We start from the raw sequence: 23,773 nt of genomic DNA, 5'->3' as shown, positions 1-23,773 counted from the left end.
ATAATCGATTATTGAAAAAGTTGTCAACTATTTCAATCATCGATTAATCGGCTTCCGATTGGTTGCCCCTGTTCACGGCTCCACACACGCTGCGCGCCACACCTCTTCCCCACCTCTGCCAAGCCCGCCCGCATCCACGTTCCACACCTCCTCCCCGCCTCACGCTCACTGCTTGCCCAAATCCACGATCGGCACAGGGACGCGGGGAGAAGTGAGGGGATGACAGCCGCCGATAGACAGGCCCGATCTCAGAAACAAGTTGCTGGAAGACTGCTCAGGAAAGCCTGCACTTTCCCACACATGGTGCTCTATAATGTATTGCTGGGATTTGTATTCCTCTATAGCTGATGGTACATTGTGCTCTATATTATACCATCAGCTATATAGGAATACAGATCCCAGCAATACATTGTACGCTGTATGTATAATGTATTGCTGGGATTTGTTGTATTCATATAGCTAGTGGTATTCTGCATTGCACTATATAGAGGACTACAAATCAAGGAATAATATATTATACAGCGCAATGCGGAATACCACCAGCTATAGACGAGTTCAACAAATCCCAGCAATAATACATTATACAGCGCAATGCAGAATATCATTAGCTATAGAGGACTTATAATCGGCTAACTAATCGATTTTGAAAATAATCATTAGCTGCAGCTCTATATATATTTCACAATAGCATACACATACAATAACACAAAAGGACACAGAGCATTATGTAGGGCACTTGTTAAACTTTGAAGTGGGAACAAAAACACCACAAGGAAAATAACTCTGTTTACCTTCCTGGTTTAGTGCTGTACTTTTGTAAACGTGCCTTGACCTCGTCATATGTTAAAAATGCCATATAGCCAGGGTGAGTCACTGCCAAAAAGTTCCAGTTCCTTAATATGGAGCCCCAGGGCTGAGGAAGGAATGGGAAGAGATATACACTGGTGTCAGACATTAAAAATAAAGCAATCTATTTAAGAGCTTACGTTTTTGAAACATTTACAGCTAGGTAAAAACTTATACAATGCACATCATTTAAATTGATCATATACTGATACAATTATGTTCACATATTTAAAAGAAAGAGAACCCCTGCTTACTCAAAACTTGGTGGTTTCAAAATGGTGTTTCATAATGAAGCACAACACATGCTATGCACTGCCATGAGTAGCCAAGCAAATGGGATTGCAGTCAATATGTTAGGGTGCCCACACACCTTACGATAACTGCAGGAAATCCCGCGATCGTACGATTATCGTAAGGTGTGTGGAAGCCGTGCGACCTCCACTACTGTAAGGTTGCACGACTTAACTTATGAACATGTACGAAAACCCGCCGAGCATCGTACGATGTTCAGCAGGTGTGTAGCATGTTCGTAAGATGAAAGCAGGACGGGCCGGTGTGCGCAAGCGCACGCTGCCTGTTCAGCATTGCGGTCATCGGAAGCTCGCCCCTCAGGGAGGCGCGGCTTGCGATCATCGCAAGTACGATCTGCCTGTCCAAGATAGGCAGATCGTACGTTTTTTTTAACTACCTTACAACCAGCGCAAGACAAAAGTCTTGCACTGGTTGTAAGGTGTGTGCCCAGCATAACAGAGTTCAAAGATCTCTTGACAAGACCTAGATGAGCTGCATTATGCTCTGTGTAAAACAGAAGGACATTCAGCCACATAACCAGCTAAGTGCTAAACACCAGTGGAAATATCTTCTTAACGAAAACCTGTGCTCATTAAAAGAAAACCTGTGATATATTTCCCTTTCTCTTATGCGACAGTGCTAGTACTCTATAACTGGCCAAGTTATGTTACACGGGGCAGGTTAACAGCCCTCAGCCAGGAATAAAGCCCAACTACAGCAATTTAGAGATTACACTGGGCTTCCTTTGCTTGCTCCATGTAGCTGTCAGTGGAGCAGTGGAGGAGCAAGGGTAGAAGTAGAATTTGCTGGGGAAGGTAGCATTAAAGTGACCCTGTTTCACCCTGCATGGACAAAGCAAGGATTTACAGCCTTAGGCATACCCTGCACTATAGGAATATGTCCACCTATAGTATGCCTTCCAGTGCTGCCGACATATATGCATGTCACAACATTTTGTTCCATTAATCTTTCTCTGTGGCAAATGTGTCACCAGTTCAACAAAGTTATACAAAAGGCTACCCGGCAAAGAAAACAACTCCCTTCCCTTTGGTGCTGCCGATCTCTACAGTCCTCAAGCAGTACATTGGCTAAAAAAATCATCTTCATTTGACACGCTTCCGGGTGCTGCTACTTCACTACTGTGACCTATAGTGATATAGGGGCCGGCAGAAGAAACCATAGGGCAGAGGGGGACCAGGCACTCCCAAAGTATTACAATGGCAAAGATTTTTGAGCCAGTATAACGCGTTAAGACAGCAAAAATTGTCAGCAAGAAGGATAGCCTAAGATGTGAAGACCTGTATGCTTCTACATCTAAAATATGACTGACCTTCTGTTGTTGTGTTAACACCTGTTAATGCAACTATGGCTGTAAAAATAGCATTTTAAGGACAAACTTCACACATGCTCTGTGTCAATGACCTCAGCCCTACTGATGTGAAATTATAGCAGGTGTACAAAGAATGGTGGCAATTTGCAAGGATAACAAGGAATTGTATAAACACAATTATTTCCACATATTGAGAGAATGTCTTAGCAACAAATGGATAGTTTTACATTTTCCTGGAGTTGTTCTTCAAGAGCAGCAGACCTTAGAAAACATTCTAGGAATTGCTGTGCAATTGTTGGTGAAACATCACTTCTACTATACGAGTGTATTCTCTTTCTAAGCTTTAAGCCACTTAATTTAATAACAAAACTTACTCTCAGTATAGTCGCTCTAAATCAGCTTAAGTTGCATCCCTGTGAAAATGTGAAGATAAGCGGAATATGGTTTCAGAAGGAGTATTAGGATTCTGTGGAAATACCCAGGACAAGCCTGTGCCATGATGGCCTCAAAGTGGATTATTTTTATCTCCGCCACAGAAAAAAAAGAAGACCAAAACAAACAAAAATCAGTCAACACTTTCTAAAATGATAAAAAGTTCAGCCTAAACTTTGCAACAATAGACTGTAACTAATTATAGGAGTGTTAAATTTTTTTTTTGATTAAAAAAAGCTTTCAGAAGGCCAGTCCAGTTATCAGAATCATACTGCTTAATAATGTGCTTTGGAAAAACCTATCAATTATGCAGGAAGGAAATGAGAAATCTCACAGCTTTTCAAATGTTATTTTTAGATAAGAGAAAACAAAACTAAATTTCAATGAGACGGCTGATGTTTTAAAGTAAATATAGCATATGCTTTTAAACACTGCATATTTTTTTTTTTTTCAGTACATAAACTTATGTACTTAAACATTTATGTAAAGGGCTTGGTTTTTTTCATGGGAATTGCAAACTGAATGGAAGCTATGATCCAGTGCTGGAGGTTTATACTGCTCAAACTTGAGTGCAAAAAACACCAGTACAAATTCACAAAGTGCAATGCCTGTCGCAGAACGAGCGCAGCTTCTACCGCATGTAAACAAGCAAACACAACAATATGTTTGGGGCAAATAAATATTTAAGAAGGTTGGTCATAAGGTCTCCTCATCTTCCTTAAAAGGAGAACTATGGGGTCAGTGTTTTTCCCCATAGTTCTCCTTAGGGTAACGGGAGGACACAAACTAGCGTCCTCCCGTTACCCTAAGCTCAGTATACAGCGAGCTACAGCTCGCGGTATACCGAGACGCCGCAGCGGATCCCGGCGTAGATGACGGGATCCGCCCAGCTGCGTGAGTGACAGCTGGCTCTGCCTATCTAGAGGCAGAGCCAGCTGTAGCCGCCCCCTCCCCCGTCCTTTCCGCCAGTCAGCGCTGGCAGATCGGAGCGGGGAGAGGGGAATCCAGCCCTCCCCCTGTCACGGCAGAGAGCTGTGACAGGATCGAGAGGTGAGGGAACCCGGTATGTGTTCCCTCACCTCCCGATCTACTGAGCCGACCTGTGACAGTCTCATTGTCACAGGTCGGCTAGAACTATGAGGTGAGTGGAAATCACTCATCTCATAGTTCTCCTTTAACATCGGCACCAAAAACAACAACATTATATAACAAAGTGTTCCAAAAGTTCCTGATGCTGATCCACAATACCCGTTACATACAGAAAAGGAAGTAATTTAAATAAAAGGCAGATTTTCTGCAGAAAAAGGCCATTTTAATCCCTCTCTGCTAATAAACTGCACACATATGGTGTGGTCTCAGTTTTTGAGGCCGAGGAATATCCGTTTGAATATCCAGTAGCCATGACAAGAGATATGATTATTCAAACGCCACGTGTATATGCCTCCTCTTGTATCCTTGCCCACTCCTTAATTATCAGTCATATTGAGCAACTAGTAACAAAGTTGCACAAACAATCTCAATATGCTGTAGAGATGGTTACTGGAAAGTCTCAAATTAAAAGAAAAAAAGGTTTATGGAGTGGATGAGTATGCCCATATCAGCATATCAGTGATCTGATCACTGGGCGGGGATGAATCATCACCAATAGTAAGAGCTACAACAGTTTGAGGTGCAAAAAAAGCAGAATTAACAGTCTAATAATTCCTTCCCCCATTCTATTATTGACATCCCAGCATTAAAAAAAGAGCAGGCAAGCAAAATATATAGAGCCTTGGTTCTCAACTGGTGGGTCGTGACCCAAAAGTGGGTCGCGGTGTGCCTTCCACTGTGCTAGGTGAAAGGCTCCTCAGCTCCTCCTGTCAGTTCTCTTGCCAAGCAGCCATTTAAAATATGTTGCCCGGTGCCGAGTGTCTGCTTGATGTGGGATGGGGCTATTGCTGTGAGGGAGCTCCATCCATACGTACAACTCCCTTGCTTATCCTGTAGAGGTGCCTGGACCAGAGTGATGTCACATTCTGGTTCCCGGAACCTCTACATGGCACACATATGGATGAAGCTCAATCAGAGCACAGCAGTCCACACTGGACCCCAAGCTGAGGATCAACTCCAGCTCTTGTAAGGTATGGAGACTGGGTGGATCTTTTGAATGGCATCCCAAACACACCTCCTACCCACAGTTTGATCGCCCGCATCGGAACATGCGGTACCGCAACCCTGTGCGTTCCATTGCAGTGCGACTTGGGTCGCGATTTAATGACCAAGTACAAATGTGGGTCCTGTGGTTACACAGGTTGAGAACCACTGCTATAGAGGAACCCTGGTTCAAAGGTTTGTTTAGGAAACTAAATAAACCCCTGCACCAGGATTCCTCTATACCAGGTAAGAGACTAAATGCTGAGGCCATGATCTGAGCCAATGGGGAGGATAGCTTAAAGTTATCATCTGTCTGGATATGCTTAACTACCGTCCCCAAAACCCCTTGAGGTAAGACTGCTTAACAAACACCTAAAAATGGATCCTCAATTGATGTACTGGTGTAGTCAGAAGGGCGGGGGGGGGGGGGGGGGGGGCCCACGGAGTGGGGCTCAAGAGAACACAGGACAACTTTAAGCTAAAAGCAGTGTGAGCTGGTTTATACAGGTATGATTATTGCATTCTGAATTAGTCTACTGCAGATTCTTTAACAAAGAACTGCAGGGCAAAATAAATTCAACGGAATCAAGCACCACATTCCTGGAGTGTTTGACCTTGCCTGGCAGCATGGCTGAACTTGACTGCACAAACTGTGTTTTAATGCTGTCAATTCTATCACATAAGCAATTTGTTCAAATGTCTCTCCACTTCATTAAAAAAAAAAGTATATTCTGTATGTGCAGAACAGACTGCTGATAATACACAATGTTAGTGCACACCCTTTAAAAGTTGTACCAAATTAAAGGTGGGAAACACAGTGGTCTTTCAGCACTGGGGGTCTCAGGTTCGAATCCCAGTCAGGTCACTATCTGCAAGGAGTTTGCATGTTCTCCCTGTGCTTGTGTGTGTTTCCTCTGGTTTCCTCCCACACTCCAAAGACATGCTGGAAGGTTAATTGGTTCCCGTCTAAATTGGCCCTGTATGAGTGCACGTGAGATAGGGACCTTAGATCGTAAGTTCCTTGGGACTAATGTGAATGTACAACTATGTTAATTGTGGGTGCTATCTAAATACCTGGCAATAAATTAGCCAGCATGCAGTGTACATGCATGATCCCGCACACAAGCAAAACAGAAATGCTTTTCAAGTCATCATTTTTGCTTAAACTGCTTGCTACTGCCATGCAGACTGACCTAACGAAGCCTAAAGCTGGCCATACACGGTTATATATTTTTTGATCAGCCTGTAGGATGAACGAAAAAAATATAACAAATTCCTTCATCCACACTAAACAGTACAGAAGACTAGATGCCAGAGTTGGAAGTTTGTAACTTGTCGGAGACGGTAGATGGAAACGAGTGGGAGGCAAACAGGCAAAGCACAGGTGAAACAAACCCCAGCAGTTCCAGATGCACAGGTAGGGCACAAAACAATTATTTCCATTGTTTCCATCTCCTATAGTAAAATACAGAAGAAACCCCATGATTTTTAGATTTGTGTTGTAAGTGACAATATGGAAATATGTTCTGTTTTTTAGAAAGCAGTGTTTGGCAGTGCTTGAAGTAAGGGGTTTTCGCTTCTTTTAAGCCCATCTAATACTAAGCCGATGATCTATCCAAATGACATTATTTTCAATGCAATTTTACTCTGAATTATCTTCGATTTTAAGCTCTCCTAACCATCTCGTCTTGAATTGTATTGTAATGTCTTCCCTTTATTGTAAATCGCTGTATAAGAATAATAATAATCTGCTTCTAAAAAAAAGGTACAGATGTTAACTCTGTATCCTGCAGCTCAATTTTAAGACTGCCTCACAAAAGTTAAACAGTGTTGATGAGCTGAAAAAAATTAAAACATTTTCAAATAATTTCTTAAAAGGAGAACTATGGGGTCAGGGCTTTTCCCCATAGTTCTCCTTAGGGTAACGAGAGGACACAAACTAGCGTCCTCCCGTTACCCTAAGCTCAGTGTACCGCGAGCTACAGCTCGCGGTATACTGAGACGCCGCAGCCGGAGCGGATCCCGACATCGTTGTCGAGATCCGCCCAGCTGCGTGAGTGACAGCTGGCTCTGCCTATCTAGAGGCAGAGCCAGCTGTACCCGCCCCCTCTCCTGTCCGATCCGCCAGTCAGCGCTGGCGGATCGGAGCGGGGAGGGGGGAATCCAGCCCCTCCCCTGTCACGGCAGAGAGCCGTGGCAGGATCGAGAGGTGAGCGAACGTCGGTATATGCAGAGAGCCGTGACAGGATCGAGAGGTGAGTGAACGCCGGTATATGTTCGCTCACCTCCCGATCTACTGAGCCGACCTATGACAGTCTCATTGTCACAGGTCGGCTAGAACTATGAGGTGAGTGAAAAGCACTCACCTCATAGTTCTCCTTTAAAGAACTCCTAGATTGATATTAAAAATGACAGGGATATGTTGACTTTCAGACAAGCGCTGGACACCGGTATCTTATGAAAGTCCATCAGATGGACAGGCCTGAACAACACCTTGATATTCTGCGTATAAGGAAATATAAAAAAGGAGAGATGTACGGAGAACACAACCAACCTGAAAAAGTCTTGTAAAAATATCAAATTCAAAAACTGAAATGTAATCATTGCATGTCAAATCAATGGTAGATTTCAAAGCCATTGCTTCTAATCCAGATGTGATTTGATGGACTTCCTGAAGGCACTGTCTAAATACTTTCCATGGCACGATGGTTCTGTGAAGGGAGAGAAAAAAAAAAAACAGGTATGGTTTGTTGCGTACCAATGTATGCACACAGTGCACAATATAAATTAAATCTATAGGTGTTAGAAAACATCTATAAGCCTGAAAAGAAAGGTACATTTTTAACCATGTACAGTTTAGCCATTTAAAAACTACATTTTATTAACCCTTTCCCTGCCACCGACGTAAGGCATATGGAGGTACACAACCGTTTCCAGCTGGCCATGTCAGTAAACCTTGCGTCAGTGACTTTCACACTACTATAAGTTAATAGTTGCTTTAGCGACCATGCACTTATAGCAAAAGGGTTCTCCTGACTCTCCCCTGTAAATGAATAGCTGTCATTAGCGGCTGGAGGAGGGAGCTGTCAAACTCAGGATGGCCGAGCGGGGAGGAGAGTAGAGCCGCCGGGTGTCAGATCCAAGATGGTCGAGCGGCTGGGTTGCATGGCCATGTAGGTCAGGAAGGAGAGTATCGGATTGGTAAATATCTGCAATATTTACCAATCCCTCCCTGTGCACAACACTGGAGTGATCGCTGATTACGCCAATGTTTGTGCCAATGAATAAAGAGGAAGTGATTTACAACACTCACTACAGAGGCTTCTAGCCATTCATAACTGGTTGATGGTATATATTTACTATCTCCAGTTTGTAAATGAATGGGAAGCCACTGTATTGAGTGATTTCTTTTTATTCAGAACAGGGGCTGCAGAAAAAGAGATTAAGGGGTCTGTGTCCTCAATTTATTTTTCAAAAGGGAAATGTCAGGGGACTGTTTAGACCCCTAATATTTCCCAGAAGCCCCCCCAATAGCAATAAAAAAATTAACCCCCCCCCCCCACACACACACACACATATTATACACGTGCAATAGTGTGCACCATATATATTAGAGTTGTATAATAGTGTGCACCATATATATTAGAGCTTTTAGAGTTGTAACCATATATATGGTTACAACTCTAAAAGCTGCAGTTTAAATTGTTTTTTTTAAAGTGAAAATTTGCACACAAAAAAAGGGTCTGGCCAGCTGAGGTTAAAAGCATTTAGCAGGGCTCAGCAGAGAAATGGTAAACTCCAGGCACAAAAAAACTTTCTTTACATATATTCCTTAATAGCACAAAGTATATACATCTATTTTTGTGCATCAAATGCCTTTGAAAACCAGATAATACCTTTTAAAACTGTGGTGACATCATTGTGCTCTACTTAGTTTGTACAGAAACCAGAGTTGTGGGAGAATTAGCAAGTCCACCCACTACAGGGGTTCAGGGGCGGATACAAGACCAGTCACCGTGAACAAGGAGAAAGAGCAGCCGTGGCTGGTTTAATACAGTAAGTTCGTGGAGAGGCAACAATTCACTCTGGATTACTTACCAGATCCAGAAGAAATACACAAAAAATAACAATTAATGCACAAGCCATACTTTATCTCAGAAAGATTAGTCTATATATTAAAAAACGGCCAAAACAATTTAACAAACATGTAGCCGGCAGTTTTTTACTAGTTATAGCAGTAACTCTTATTTTATTCATGCAAGTTTGCGCTGTATGTCAGTTGAAGTTTGGAGTTTCATCGCTCCTTATCCTCCCTTCTTGCGAGTAGCACTATAGTTGGGTTTGCTGTATTTCATTTGCTTGCTCCTCTTATGTGATGCAGTTTTCCTTTTCTTTTGTTAAATGTATTTATTGGCTTATGTAGGGTCCCATAACAACTTACTTTACTAATTTAATACTATGCAGAAAAAAAAGGATGAAAAAAACATGAGAATCTTTGTTAAGCCATATTTTTTTTGTTTGCATAAGAACTAGGGTTTGGGATAGGAGGTGTTGAGAGAAAAAAGGGGAAATCTGTTTTATTACTACTATTGTTATTATTTAAAAACTGTTCAATAAAAACTGCCCATCAGCATAGCCTGTTTACATAGCCACTGCTCCTCTGTCACTGAAAATCCATAGGTGCTAGATCTGCTAAAATGGGAAGAAATGCCATGGTGGTTTCCCCTTTGACTTAGCTGTGTGTTGTGAACAGACCTCAACAGGAGATCAAATAATACAGGATATTCAGGCTCATGCACATCGCTTTGGTGAAAAGCTGAAGATGCAACAAATGTACAAAGTTAACACTTCACTTTTTTTAAGCAAAGGTTGATTTTTTTTTAATTTAGAGGGTTTTTTTTAGAAAATGGAAATCACTTTTTTTTTTTTTTTAAGGCCTGCAACATCTTCACAAGCCTTTCATTGCCACTAGAGATGCACCGATACCGGTTTTTTGGTATCGAGTACAAGTACCGATACTTGTATTTCGGTACTCGTCGATACTGAGTACCGATACCGGCACTTCCGGTAGCATAGAACCGTCTTCCCGGGCAATCAGGAAGCCAGGAAGGCTTCTTGATTGCCCGGGAAGCCGACTCCATTCGGTTTGGCCAGGAAGCCGGCTTCCCAGCCAATCGGCATAGAGGCAGAGAAACAGATCTGACAATATGGTGGCACGACCCGGCACCTAATTCCCCTCACATAGATCCGTATCGCATTCATTAACGTACCAGTCCCTCGGCCAGCGCTCTCCAAGTGGGCAGACACCGCTCTCCAAGATCTCCCCACGTCCCCTGTGTACAGTGCCCACGTGATCGGCGCTCAGCCTGGTACTGTGCATGCGCAGACTGCCCAGTGCCCTCATTTCAGAAATCCTGTGCATGCGCAGTAGCAGGCTGAACGCTGATCACGTGAGCGTTGTGCAGTGTGCACACAGGAGATGGCAGATCTGGCCGAGGAACTGAATGCTAAGGATCTGAGGGGAATTAGGTACCTGCAGGGTGGGGGTCGTGTCGCTATATTATCAGATTTGTTTGCCCGGCTCGACACTGATGCTGGCTTCCCGGCCAATCAGCATCAAGCCAGCCAAACATCATGGAGCCAGCTTTCCGGCTCCATCTTTCCTCGTGGCACTGCCAGTCAGAGGAAAGCTTCCTGTGACCGGAAGTTCTAGTATCGGGAAAGGTATCGGAACATTTGGGTGAGTACTCTCCCAAATACTTGGTATCGGCACCGATACTAGTATTGGTATCGGTGCATCCCTAATTACCACCATTGAAATCGAAGCAGTCAAGTGGAAAATTGTTGGCTGAACAATGAGTGCATCCTATCACTCATTTTTCAGGTATTCAGGCAGCTGTGGATGTCGATTGTATGATTACAATAGCCCGCAGTGCAAATTCCTCCATCCGCACTGTTTAGCGTGGATAGGGGAATCATATGAAATATTTTGTTTATTCCGTGGGGCTAAGCAAGAGAAGTCTACAAGTGTATGGTTAGCCTAAGGCAGGGGTGTCCAAACCTCGGCCCTCCAGCTGTGGTGGAACGACAAATCCCATAAGGCATTGCAGGATTCTCATAGCTACAGACATGACTCCCGGAGAGAGATGCATCATGGGATTTGTAGTTTCGCCACAGCTGGAGGGCCGGAGTTTGGACATTCCTGGCCTAAGGGCTTTTCTAAAAACTAAAGAGAAGCACAAACAGCACAAAGGGCAATAGTAATGTGAAAACGGCATTACCCTACCATAACCCATATGTTTGTTTTTTCTGTAACCAAATCAGTGAAGGTTGGATACTGACTGGCTGTAGACAATAGAGGAGGTGGTTCAACCATTCGGTAAAACGTGAGAAAAAAAATAACCACAACAAAGGTCTATGTAAAACTTGCCGACGTAAGCAGTTGGGCACATGAGGCAACACTAGCACATCATTTTCTTAAAGTGAAACTAAGGTCAGCAGTTAAATCTGAAAAATACATTCATGTACCTTAACTATTAACAAAAATGTATCTTATTTCTGTATCATTTAGCTATAGACCCTTAAATCACCTCTGAATATGTGCAGACACTGTCCTTCCTTTTGGAGGGTGGCTACTTTTGTTCCCATGGTCCCTGTGTGTGCTATAAAGTAGTCATCGCTCCAAGCTCACTGTTGTGATGAACTACAATCTCACATTTAGTTTACCAATTTGTATTGAGATTGTAGTCCATCATGCGAGTGAGCTTGCAGCTGTGGCTACTTTACAACACACATACACAGGGCCATGGGGAACAAAGTAGCCACCCTCCAGAAGGGAGGACAGCGTCAACACCAATTCAGAGATGATTTGAGGATCTACAGCCGAGTGATGCACAAATAAGATACATTTTTGTTAATAGTTAGGGTACTAGAATGTATTTTTAAAATGTAACTCCTGAATTTAGTGTCACTTTAATTATAGGTTGGTAAGTAGCATTTCCTACATGTTATATGTAAGCCGCCTTGTACACTTTTCTAACCACTGTTAACACTTACTTTTCTCCAAAGAACTTTCTCCAGAACTCTGCAGCATCTGCTTTTGTTATACGGAAGTTATCCCCTTGAAACTGTCCGTTGGGAAATATTGCTTTAATTTCTGCCAACATGTGGCTAAATATTAAGGACAGCTTCGTAAGGTTTCTCCTGCAAAGAAGGGGGGGGGGGAAAAGCATATGTTTAGCTACGTGTTAATTCCTACTTACATTTACATCACATTACACCATTCTAGTCCAAGTTTACCTTTCCCTTGTTACATATATGCCATCTATTCATTATAAAATATTATTTATGTTTTTTAATTACATGTAATTTCCTTTCTTTTAACAAAGTATTATTCTTCTTGCTAGTTACTTCAGACCCTGTCATGTTTTTAATATGGAAGGAAGCTTTAGGAAAGAAGTGGCACATGCAAGAAAATCTGAAAACTTTGTGCCTTGCCCATGTAGCACCAGAATGAGATTAAACAGTAAATACAGAAACAGTTTGAAGATGTTCTATGTTAATGTGAGAAGTAAAGTATATTACCAGCACACCAAGGATCTGTGCCCAAAACGTCTTTATTGACTTTCAAGCAGATTGTCAAGCAAATAGCAAAATTTCAGGGTCAGAGAGGGTCCCTTCCCCAAGCATCAATGATATTATGCCTGATGAAGGAATGCTGCGGCCCCAAAACATTGCCATTTACTTTACAATCTGCTTGAATGTCAATAAAGACATTTTGGACACAGATTCTTGGTGTACTGGTGACATGTTTTACTTCTTGGATTTAAGCTGTGCCATCTGCAGCCACTTCAGCACCCATTCTACAAGGGGTACACCGGTCAGCAATGCAGTGGGATATCTATAGGATATGCATGGATGTGGGCACTATATAGAATGGAAACTGGTCACTTTCAGATTATAAACTTCTATAAGGATATTTTCTAGCAGTTAATACTACTTAAGCTACTAATTGTAGTAACTGATTATTCGGGTTATTAATCAAGCTATTTAAATGCTTGGATAAACATATTGATGTGGTTATCACACATCCATGTTTACTGTGTGCTGACTATAAAAAGAACCACTGCTCAATGCCAATTACTAGAGTACAACTCGCTAAAAAAAAGTAATCACTAGCGAGTACAGCCAAATTGTAAGTGCACCAGAGTATAATTCAATCCAAGCCAGTCTTCATATTTATGAGGTGTAAACAACACCACCCCATGACTATTTTTTTTTTTAATACTATGGACCTTTAAAAATGAATGAAAAGACCATCATTAGCAGGTACATTAATCAGATTGCAAATAATGTTTTTCTACAGCAGGCAGCAGACTGATTGAACTGACTGAAAACCACAATACTATTTGGTCAATAAAAATCGGCACTTGGAAAAAAGCTTTTCTGTTATGTACAATAAAACTCAAAACAAAACCAACATTTCTACCAGTTTTGATGACGTTCACATACCACTTCCTGACATTGTACAGGTTTGAAACAACATCCAGTTCCCTTCATCTTTAGCTGATGTTTCCTCTGCATTACTAATATTCGTTGTTCATGGATTTGTTGCATGTTTGACTTTATCTATGCCCAATATTAACTTCTAACCAACGTAAATTAAATATGTGAAAGGAGAACTCCAGCCCAGGATACTATACAAATATGCATTAGCAACAGCCCAAAGACCAGTTTAATAATTTAAAGGATTTTAAAGATTTACATTTTCTTGTTGCCGACTGCCTAATAATAAACAAGGCAAGGGATTAAAATTCTTCTCGCCCATTGCCGTCATGTGTGCCCTCCCTTTCAGAATCTCGGACAGCATTTGCAAGGAATATTATCCCTGACTTATCACACAAATTAAACCATACACAGTTCATCTGTTAGGATCCAGATCCACATCACAAGGCCAGAGAGTAACAGTGGAATAGGTCGTGTGGACTATTGCTTCTGCTAGATCACCATCATTGGAACGCTTTAATATGCAACAAAACAATTTAGGAGGAGAGGCTGCACATATTTAGAATTATGACTTGAGAGAGGAAGATGTCCGATATTAGAATAAACCTCAAATATAAAGTAAATAAGGACCTAATAGAGTACTTGTCCTGATAACAACAATATCAAAGAGCTAAGGACTTCATAAAAACAATATTCTGCTTGATCATACTTATTTTGTAAGAAAATACCCCAGCTGATGACACTGTACTCTGTATTATATCCTATGCAAATACGAAGTTCCTGAAAGTCTTGGGAGGGGGTATAAAAAATTGTTGCAGGTATAAAATCCTGGCAACCTTTCTCCCCACAAAAAAGTTCAGGTATAGTTGGTCTGCTAAGTGCTGCTTTGGGTAATGGAAAGGTATGTGCTAACTCTCCACATACCCAGGAGGTCAAGGTATTTCAAGAAGAGTGTTAGAGGGGGGTTTTAGAGGGGGGTTTAGAACAGTGTTAGAGGGGGGTTTTCCTTATGGACATGGCACTTGTGTATTATTTAATGCTTAGATCATTTTGATATTTTGGTGACCACCAATGGGCATACAGGCATTTTAGGCTCAAATACCGTCCTTAATTTTAACAGACTCTGCCAAATGCCAGACCATTCTGACAGGCAATGGTAGAACACATCCAGATAGTGTCATATACTGCTGATATGCAATGATGGGAAGCCTAACTAGCTAATAGGAATGTGCAAGAGGCGGCAAGGAAACTCTGCGGCCATCAGGAAGTGCTGAACTTTTTCCTGTCTGAGTACCTACCATTCAGCTTTGCCAGGATTTTATACCTGCAACAATTTTGGTCTTTCCCCCCCCTCCCAAGACAAAGTTACTTGCAAAATGAAAGCACAAACAATGGCCAAAATACAAAAATGTGGTAAGAGAGTTAATTTAGACACAAGAAAAAAAAAAATTAGAATGAATGCAAAGCTAGCATTTTTCAGAATTTTGCATATACATGGTAAAGTCATTTGTGTGCTGCAGGCAAACAATATTTATTACATAAATGAGAAGCCCTGAGTCATGAGAAATTTGCAAACTGTAAAACATAGTATTCAAACTTGATATACGAGACTCGGATTACAAACACAGACTAATAAATAATGAGCATAATCTAAAAAGGAATCAAATGATGTAAGTGTGGTAGTTAATGCTGTAGATCATCATAGATGGAACTTTATTTAGCTATGTGTTTACCTGCCACAAATACAAAATCTAAAATACTGTACGATACAGGCAAGAAAAAGCACTATATTACTGGCAGGGATAGGTAACTACATTTGGAATTCGTACCAGTGTCAGACCTTGACAGTAGAAAGAAGTAGAGCAAATATAAACAAAATATGCTCCTACATCACAATCTTATAGTTCAACTCTCCAGACTCTGGCAACACTGCCAGTAGTTTTGGCCCAATAGGTATAAGCTAGAGAAACAATGTAGGGTATACCTAAAAATGACTTGTTACTTTGCAAAGCTATTACAGGTCCTCTTGATTCTCCAGCTTTTGTCAAAGGCTACATTCACACATATAAATTGTAGGGCATGTAAGATACATTTAAAGGGTATCTAAACCCTCAGCAAGCAGTAGATATATGCAAAAAGTTGAAAAAAATGCTTTAAAAAAGCAGAACTATGGGGTAAGTGTTTTTCCCCATAGTTCTCCTTAGGGTAACGGGAGGACACAAACTAGCGTCCTCCCGTCACCCTAAGCTCAGTATACCGCGAGCTACAGCTCGCAGTATACTGAGACGCCGCACCTGGAGCGGATCCCGACTCGGAAGACGGGATCCGCCCAGCTGCGTGAGTGACAGCTGGCTCTGCCTACCTAGAGGCAGAGCCAGCTGTACCCGCCCCCTCCCCCGTCCGTTCCGCCAGTCAGCGCTGGCAGATCGGAGCGGGGAGAGGGGAATCCAGCCCCTCTCCCTGTCACGGCAGAGAGCCGTGACAGGATCGAGAGGTGAGGGAACCCGGTATGTGTTCCCTCACCTCCCGATCTACTGAGCCGACCTGTGACAGTCTCATTGTCACAGGTCAGCTTAGAACTATGAGGTGAGTGGAAATCACTAATTTCATAGTTCTCCTTTAACAGTGGTTTAAACTTACCTGCGTCTTCCCAGTGCGCTCCCGTCCGAAAATGTGAAAATTCTCGGGCGGCCGCAAAGGATCTTGGGGCGCGCGCATTCGCAGTTCACATTTTCGACCGGGACACGCGGAGGGACGCAAGGTAAGTCTATGGGCGCGTGCACCCGCATGCAGACACCGTGGGACAGGAAGTGCCAGCAAGCCCAGAGGAGTCAGCGCTGGATCGGACACCCGCTGCAGCGCTGGAGAGAAAAGACTGAAAACATCAGGAAAGAAGATCGGATTAAGAGACATCGCTTAATGTAAGTGCTTTAATTAACGTTGGAGTGAGGGGAAAAAAAATATATGCATTTCTTAACAAGCAGTAAATTAGCTTTAAAATAAGCCCTCACATTTGAACTGCAGGCACATCCGCAAATTTCATATTTGGGCACAGACGATGGTTTTAGTGGGTTTTTCAGCCCTGCTTACTCTTCCAGAGCATCTAAGTGTTTACATTAGAGGTTGGAAGGCCACCGAGTCACTGCAGGGGAGGGACATAGGACAGGGCTGAGCTGAACTGCCAGGAAACCATTCAGCACTGACTTCAGTGCTTCTGTTGTAAAATTCAAAAGATGAAATGTTCTGCAGTGCCTTCAGCTACAGAGTTCAGTGAGGGTTTGTTTTAATATTAATTTGCCATTTGTTAAGAACATGTAAGCCAGTGGTGTTCACCTTATTAACTATAAAGGGCCTCACTATAAAGCCCGCAACATCTCTGGAGGGCTGCACAATAGCTTTTTGTAAATTTGTTGATGCACTTTAAGTGCCTGTTCACATGACGTCCGTTTTGTGTGCTGACCGGATCCGTACGCTCCTGCACTCAAAATGCATCCCAATGTATCCCTATGTGTTTTATGGGCTACAGTTCTCACGTGCGCAGTCCGTTCAGCTTACGACAGAAAAATACTGCATGTCACATTTTGTACGGTCAGGAAACGCAAACGCGTCCAAAACGCATTGCAGCTAAAATACTAACAGCCCCACTCCAGCAAAAATTTTTTTTTTTTTTTACTGGAACGCATCAAAAACGCGGCCAAAACGCACTGCATCAGTAGCACCGCGTCTGCAGATCAGGACCTGATCAGGACCTGAAACTCATGTGAACAGGCCCTTAGGGCGTGTGTCAATAGCCTAAACCCACAGAAAGTGGGCTGCACAATAATGGACATCATTTAGCCTGAAAGAGGAGCAGTGCAGTAGTGCAGCAGTAGGCCTCAGCAGCAGGTATAATATGAGAGTACTGCAGCATCAAACTTCTATAGGTGCAAGGTAACATATAAAAAAAAACACTTTTAGTTGCTGCAGCTCTATACCCTTTAGTTGTAAAATAAATGTTTTTCTTTTGTGTTATTTTGGTGTAATTTGTTAGAGGGAGTTTAATCAATTAAGAGAAAAAAAACTTTGCATTTTTAACATTTCTTTAAAGTTGCCAATTACATTTTTTCCCCCTTCTTCGTTCTTCTATAACCTGTGTCTTAATAGTGAAAAAACAAAATGTATGATATTCTTAAATCATAGTGCATAGCCTTTGTTTGTTTAGCCTTGTAGTCATACAGACTATGATTTAAAGCAGGGGTGCCCACAATTTTTTGTCTTGAGATCTACTTTTCAAATGACGAGCTTCATGAGATCTACCAACGAAAACAAAACCTCCATCGCGCTCACCTCTCCTGGCTGTCTCTCCTCGCTCTCCTGACTGTCTCTCCTTGCTCATCCTCCTGGCTGTCATTCCTCATTTTCTTTCCTGGCTGTCTCCCTTCGCTCTCCTGGCTGTCTCTCCTTGCTCTCTCTCATGGCTGTCTCTCCTGGCTCACCTTGCTGTATTTTGCAAACAGTGTAGTGCAACAGGCTGTGTAAACTAATATTCTTTGATGTAATACATAGCACTTCAACCACCAGTATCCGCCAGAAAGGTGTCAGGGAGCATGGCTCAGCAGACTCAGGCTAATAGGTAATCATGTGTGCACAGCTAAATAAATATACCAAAATGGAATAAAGGGGCCGCCATTCACACCTATCGTGATCTACCAGCATCAGCTTTGAGAGCTACTGGTAGATCACGATCTACCTAATGGGCACCCCTGATTTAAAGGATAATTAAACCCTCAGAGTTTTGTGCATATATCTACTGCTAACAAGTTAGACTTTAATGTTACGAAATTTGATTTTTTTTGTATTACTGAGCACAATAGCACTTTATAGCACATCAGTGTGGATTATTCAGATTGTATAGGGTTTAATGTGTTTTGTAGAGCTGCAAAAGATTTGTATTATGTATTTTGTCTGTTTAGGTTTTTTTGTTGAATAAATATAATGATATGATATGATACAAGACATGATAGCTGTTAATATATGTGGGGATTTACAGTAAAAGTGGTTATAATGTAGGTAGTTCATTAGGAGCACTGCAGAGATCATATGATCATAGCAAGTATTTCACACAAGTGGGTTAACTAATACTGCAACAGCTATTAGTCAGGTGTTTCTATCATCTAAAATAGTGTGTCAGATATTACACCTCTATATCTTACATACATTATGAATGGGTCTACCCATAAAACATACCCATTCATACCAGAAATCCCAGAAGCTTGCTGCTTTGTGCCAGGGAGGAGCAGTCTGACTGAGGTAGAGGTACTGGGATAGAAGAGCATGATTGGGGGCAGAACACGGCAGGGAGAGGAGCAGCTGGACAGAGTAGTGGGGTGCAGAAGAGGAGAGGCTTGGCAGCAGAATGGTGGCAGGAGAGGAGCGGCTTGATGGCAGAGGTGGACAGGAGAGGAGCAACTTGATGGCATAGAGGTGGGCAGGAGAGGAGCAACTTGATGGCATAGAGATGTGTGGGGGAGAGAAAAGGATTGACGGCATAGAGATGGGTAGGAGAGGAGTGGCTTGATGGCATAGAGGTGAGCAGGAGAACAACTGCTTGATAAGATAGTGATGGCCAGAAGAGGAACTGTTTGATGAAGGAGAGGAGACTGAAAAAGGAGCGGTTTCACAAGTGAGAGGTGGGGAAATAAGCACTCAGACTGAGGCAGAGTGACCAGAGGAACTGAAGTAGAATGGTGCAAAATCACTGCCAGTGCTCCTGCACAAGCATATACATACAAAGTAACTAGCTTGTTAATCCAGGAGCGCTGACAGATTGTTGTTTGTTTGCATGGTCTGTTTGTACAGGAGAAACTCACAATTTGTCAGCACTCCTGAATTAACAAACTGGTGGCTTTGTACACTCTTGTACACGAGTACTGACAGCGGCCCCTGCTCCGTGCTCCAGACCTACATTGAGGTCTGAAACACAGCAGTTCTCATGCTTAGCACTGGCGTGCAGCATGCAGCCTGCAGAGCAAGTGTTGGGCACCACTGATGTAAACAAAAACTTGAATATCCATAACCTGGCCACATGTTCACTTTAAAACACCCACATTGCTATTGCAATGTGTGAAAAAAAGATGTCAAAGTAATCTTTAAGTTAACCTGTTCTTTGCCCATTCAGGGGCTTTCCCTGCTGCGAATACTAACTTCTGTTGATGCCCTGTTTGTCTGCAAGAGCAAGTAAGAAAAAGGTACCCTGTGTAAACACCATGTTTATCTTGGCCAGAGCTTATACAGGGCTAAAGTCCCTGCAACCAATCCTTTGAAGTTACAAGGGCACAGTTGTGATATAGGGGCCAGTGAGCAATCCCAAAAGCACACAGCAGGACCACAGAGGAATGATTGGATACTGAAAAACTCAGCAGCACATGTAGTTCAGCAGGATAGTGAAGATTAGATTAATTGATGGTGGTTGCCAGGGCACAAAGTAAACCTGTTACTTTGCCTTAAATGAGCAAATTAGAGTCAATCCCACTACTAAGATCTGTACCATTCCAAAACATTAAATAAATGTTGTATTAGCAATCCATTATATGTGACTTAACGATGTATACAGATTTTATCCAGAATTAAGATAATATTTGCAATTCCTGTGTGGGGAAATCGAATAGACAGTACTGGGCTCTATCTAATCAATACATACATTAAATAGAAATGTAACATTCTTGGAGCATACACACACAGCAATTGAAGTAACTCAAGCAGCACATCCCAAATACTTCCTGAATATTCTTTAGACACTAGGGTTGAAAGGGCTGATGATTTGGCTCAATACACAGTAGGTCTTAGTAAAGCATCTGCTTTGGTGCACACATGTAGAAGAGTGTCTGTAGCATCACACAGATTTTGATGCTGCAGCACCCATTCCTGTCAAAGGCCCCCTTGCTCAAACAAGAGATAACGGTTTCTCTGCCATGGGAGATATGAAACAGGGGTACAGTGTACATTAAGCAGCCAACACTGATCTAAACAAACGTATGAGTGAATGAAGACAAAATGGGGTATTTCAGTCTCTCTATTTAATGTGCATGTTGTATGCAGAAAGAAAAGCTTTCAGATTTTTTTTCTTTAATACGTGTACATTTTGGATTATTTAGCATCAAGGGTGTTCTTAATACACACCAATTTCTGCTGGTAGCAATTATATTAAGAGGTGTTCCACATGAAAAAAAATGTATTATTAGGTCCTGCAGATTTCTTCTATGGATGTTTTTTTTTTTTAAAGTTAATTGCATTTTAATTGAAAGAAAAGGCGTACACATTTTGATGAAGAAAAAAAAAACCCACAAATGTTCCAATTTTAGATTTAAACGCAGCAGCAATTTCAAACTCAATCAATCTCCATTTACATTTTCTAGTTCTAAAACCTGAGTGAAATAAAAAGTTGCTGGCTTACGGACTTGTTCAAATAAAAGAGACCAAAGCATTTTTACAATAAAATAACTGAACCCCCTCCATGTACCATTACCAAGGCCCAATCTATTCCTTTACTAGCTAAACTACACTGGACAATAAAAGGGAGAATCTGGCTGTTTGGTATGAACAGCATAGGGGGTGACTGTAAGCATTTTCATAAATGGTTCCATACAATGATCAAAGATGGTGCAAGACATATAAAGATAATGGACAGCAAGAACTGTGGTATGTGTGTTCTTAGGGAAAAGCTAAAGCCATGCATGCAATATTTGTCCCAATGTACCATAACCAAAATTACTAAAATCTCATTAGCTTTAACGTGTTAATATTACTTCAGAAGTCAGTCATTTTCAATCTTTTTAAACCTGCAGATGTCATTAAATGAATAGCTATTGATCCTGTTATAGCACACCCCTTCCCCCAATTGTGCTCCGGTGTTGTCACCCTGTCATACTGACTCCTAATGGAGACTGAAAGTGGATGTTTCGACAAAAGGAGAGTTATAGTCTACCATTATCAGGAAAACCACCCTGAGAAATGCAATGCAGCCAGCCAATCACTGGAGTGCATGAATCTGGAAATCGAAAACAAATTCTCCAAGATTACAAGGACTTTAGAAAGGTAAAATGGGGTCTCTCTCTCTCTCCTGTAAAAAAAAAAAAGTGGAATAAAGACCAACTGGCACAAACAATGCCATCAAATAGGCTATTTTGTAGATGCATTCAGCCTTACCGCTATTGCACTGTTGGTTACAGGGATGCACTAAAAGTAATACTTTGTACTCACTTTGCATAACAAACCTCAGACAATTCAACATTGATATAAAAGGGGAACTCACTAGGAATGTGACATACTTTCACTAATGGATTTTAATAAACACACAGAAAAGAGGAACACGATGGTTAAACAAATCAGTAAGTTACAGGCCTTGGTTACAGTTAAAACATACCAAAATATGTCAGATAGATTATTATCTTACAGATCCAAACACACAAAAGCTTCATAAGAAAAGGATTATGGCTTAATATAGAGTATTACCTATCACTAATAATTTGTTCTTTCATCTAGCTAATCTAAACATGCAGATTGTTTTGCCTTCCAAATTAGACACATACAAAAAAATTAAAAAGTATCTATCTATCTATATATTTTTTTGCATCCAATTTGGAATATACACACACACTATTGCCAAAAGTATTGGGACGCCTGCCTTTACACGCACATGAACTTTAATGGCATCCCCGTCTTAGTCCATAGGGTTCAATATTGAGTTGGCCCACCCTTTGCAGCTGTAACAGCTTCAACTCTTCTGGGAAGGCTGTCCACAAGGTCTAGGAGTGTGTCTATGGGAATGTTTGACCATTCTTCCAGAAGCGCATTTGTGAGGTCAGGTACTGATGTTGGACGAGAAGGCAACGCTCGCAGTCTCCGCTCTAATTCATCCCAAAGGTGTTCTATCGGGTTGAGGTCAGGACTCTGTGCAGGCCAGTCAAGTTCCTCCACCCCAAACTCGCTCATCCATGTCTTTATGGACCTTGCTTGGTGCGCAGTCATGTTGGAACAGGTAGGGGCCATCCCCAAACTGTTCCCACAAAGTTGGGAGCATGAAATTGTCCAAAATGTCTTGGTATGCTGATGCCTTAAAAGTTCCCTTCACTGGAACTAAGGGGCCAAGCCCAACCCCCTGAAAATCAAACCCACGCCATAATCCCCCCTCCACCAAACTTTACACTTGGCACAATGCAGTCAGGCAAGTACCGTTCTCCTGGCAACCACCAAACCCAGACATGTCCATTGGATTGCCAGACAGAGAAGCGCGATTCTTCACTCCAGAGAACACATCTCCACTTATCTAGAGTCCAGTGGCGACGTGCTTTACACCACTGCATCCGACGCTTTGCATTGCGCTTGGTGATGTAAGGCTTGGATGCAGCTGCATGGCCGTGGAAGCCCATTCAAATGAAGCTCTCTACGCACTGTTGTTGTGGCAATCTGAAGGCCAGACGAAGTTTGGAGGTCTGTAGCTATTGACTCTGCAGACAGTTGGTTTCTTCTGCGCATTGTGCGCTTCAGCATGCGCTGACCCCGCTCTGTCATTTTACATTGTCTACCACTTTGTGGCTGAGTTGCTGTTCCCAGTTGCTTCCACTTTGTTATAATTGTAAAGTAAGTTCTAGTGGGCGTGTATTAGGGCATTAAAGAACAAAGAGAGCATGGTCTATTCCACATGCAATATAAGTGTCACATCAAGTCAACAGTGGTTATTAAAGTAGGACATTATAGATGACTCATTCAGATAAAACCCGACATGTTTCGCCCTGCTGGGCTTCTTCAGGGGAAATTATATATCCTGAATGAGAGAGAACCCATGTGAAGCAAATTAGAGATTGCATTCTCATATAAAACGAACATATATATAAATTATTATATCATAGATATTAGCGAGCTTACATGGAAGAGTCCAAAAGGACCGTCAGTCGACACCGCTGCATGAAGATGGAGGGGGCCGAGTGTTTCAAGCATGTTTGTCGATATTTGAATTATTTACAAATATTTAATTTATATTCTTTCACCCATTTGATATATTAATCACTATGCTTCATTAGTCTTCATACATCTAATTGTCACTATTCATCACTACTAATATTATATAAACAAACAAAATAAATATGATACTTTTATCCCCACACAGAATTTATTTCACTTATCAATCTCATTGAATCATTATTTTATGAATCCCTATTTGTGCCTGTTCAATACAAACCCCCCCCCCCACCTTTAAAA

General features: G+C 41.8%; 1 protein-coding gene across 4 annotated transcripts in view; it reads right to left on the bottom strand.

The window, feature by feature from the left end:
- Window positions 1–23,773, bottom strand: part of CBLB (Cbl proto-oncogene B) — a 180,085-nt gene that overhangs the window by 83,820 nt on the left and 72,492 nt on the right. For all 4 annotated transcript variants that reach the window (XM_018560027.1, XM_018560029.1, XM_018560028.1 and 1 more), the window contains exons 3-5: window positions 12,089–12,235; window positions 7,587–7,743; window positions 792–913 (exon numbers count right to left, since the gene is read on the bottom strand). In XM_018560027.1, coding sequence (XP_018415529.1) covers window positions 792–913; window positions 7,587–7,743; window positions 12,089–12,235 — 426 coding nt within the window. The remainder of the gene's footprint in view (window positions 1–791; window positions 914–7,586; window positions 7,744–12,088; window positions 12,236–23,773) is intronic.

Source organism: Nanorana parkeri, unplaced genomic scaffold, assembly GCF_000935625.1.
Source record: "Nanorana parkeri isolate BGI_ZX_2015 unplaced genomic scaffold, ASM93562v1 scaffold427, whole genome shotgun sequence".
Taxonomy (NCBI): Eukaryota; Metazoa; Chordata; class Amphibia; order Anura; family Dicroglossidae; genus Nanorana; species Nanorana parkeri.
The sequence above is the reverse complement of the archived record's forward strand: the minus strand, read 5'-3'. Positions and strand labels throughout refer to the sequence as shown.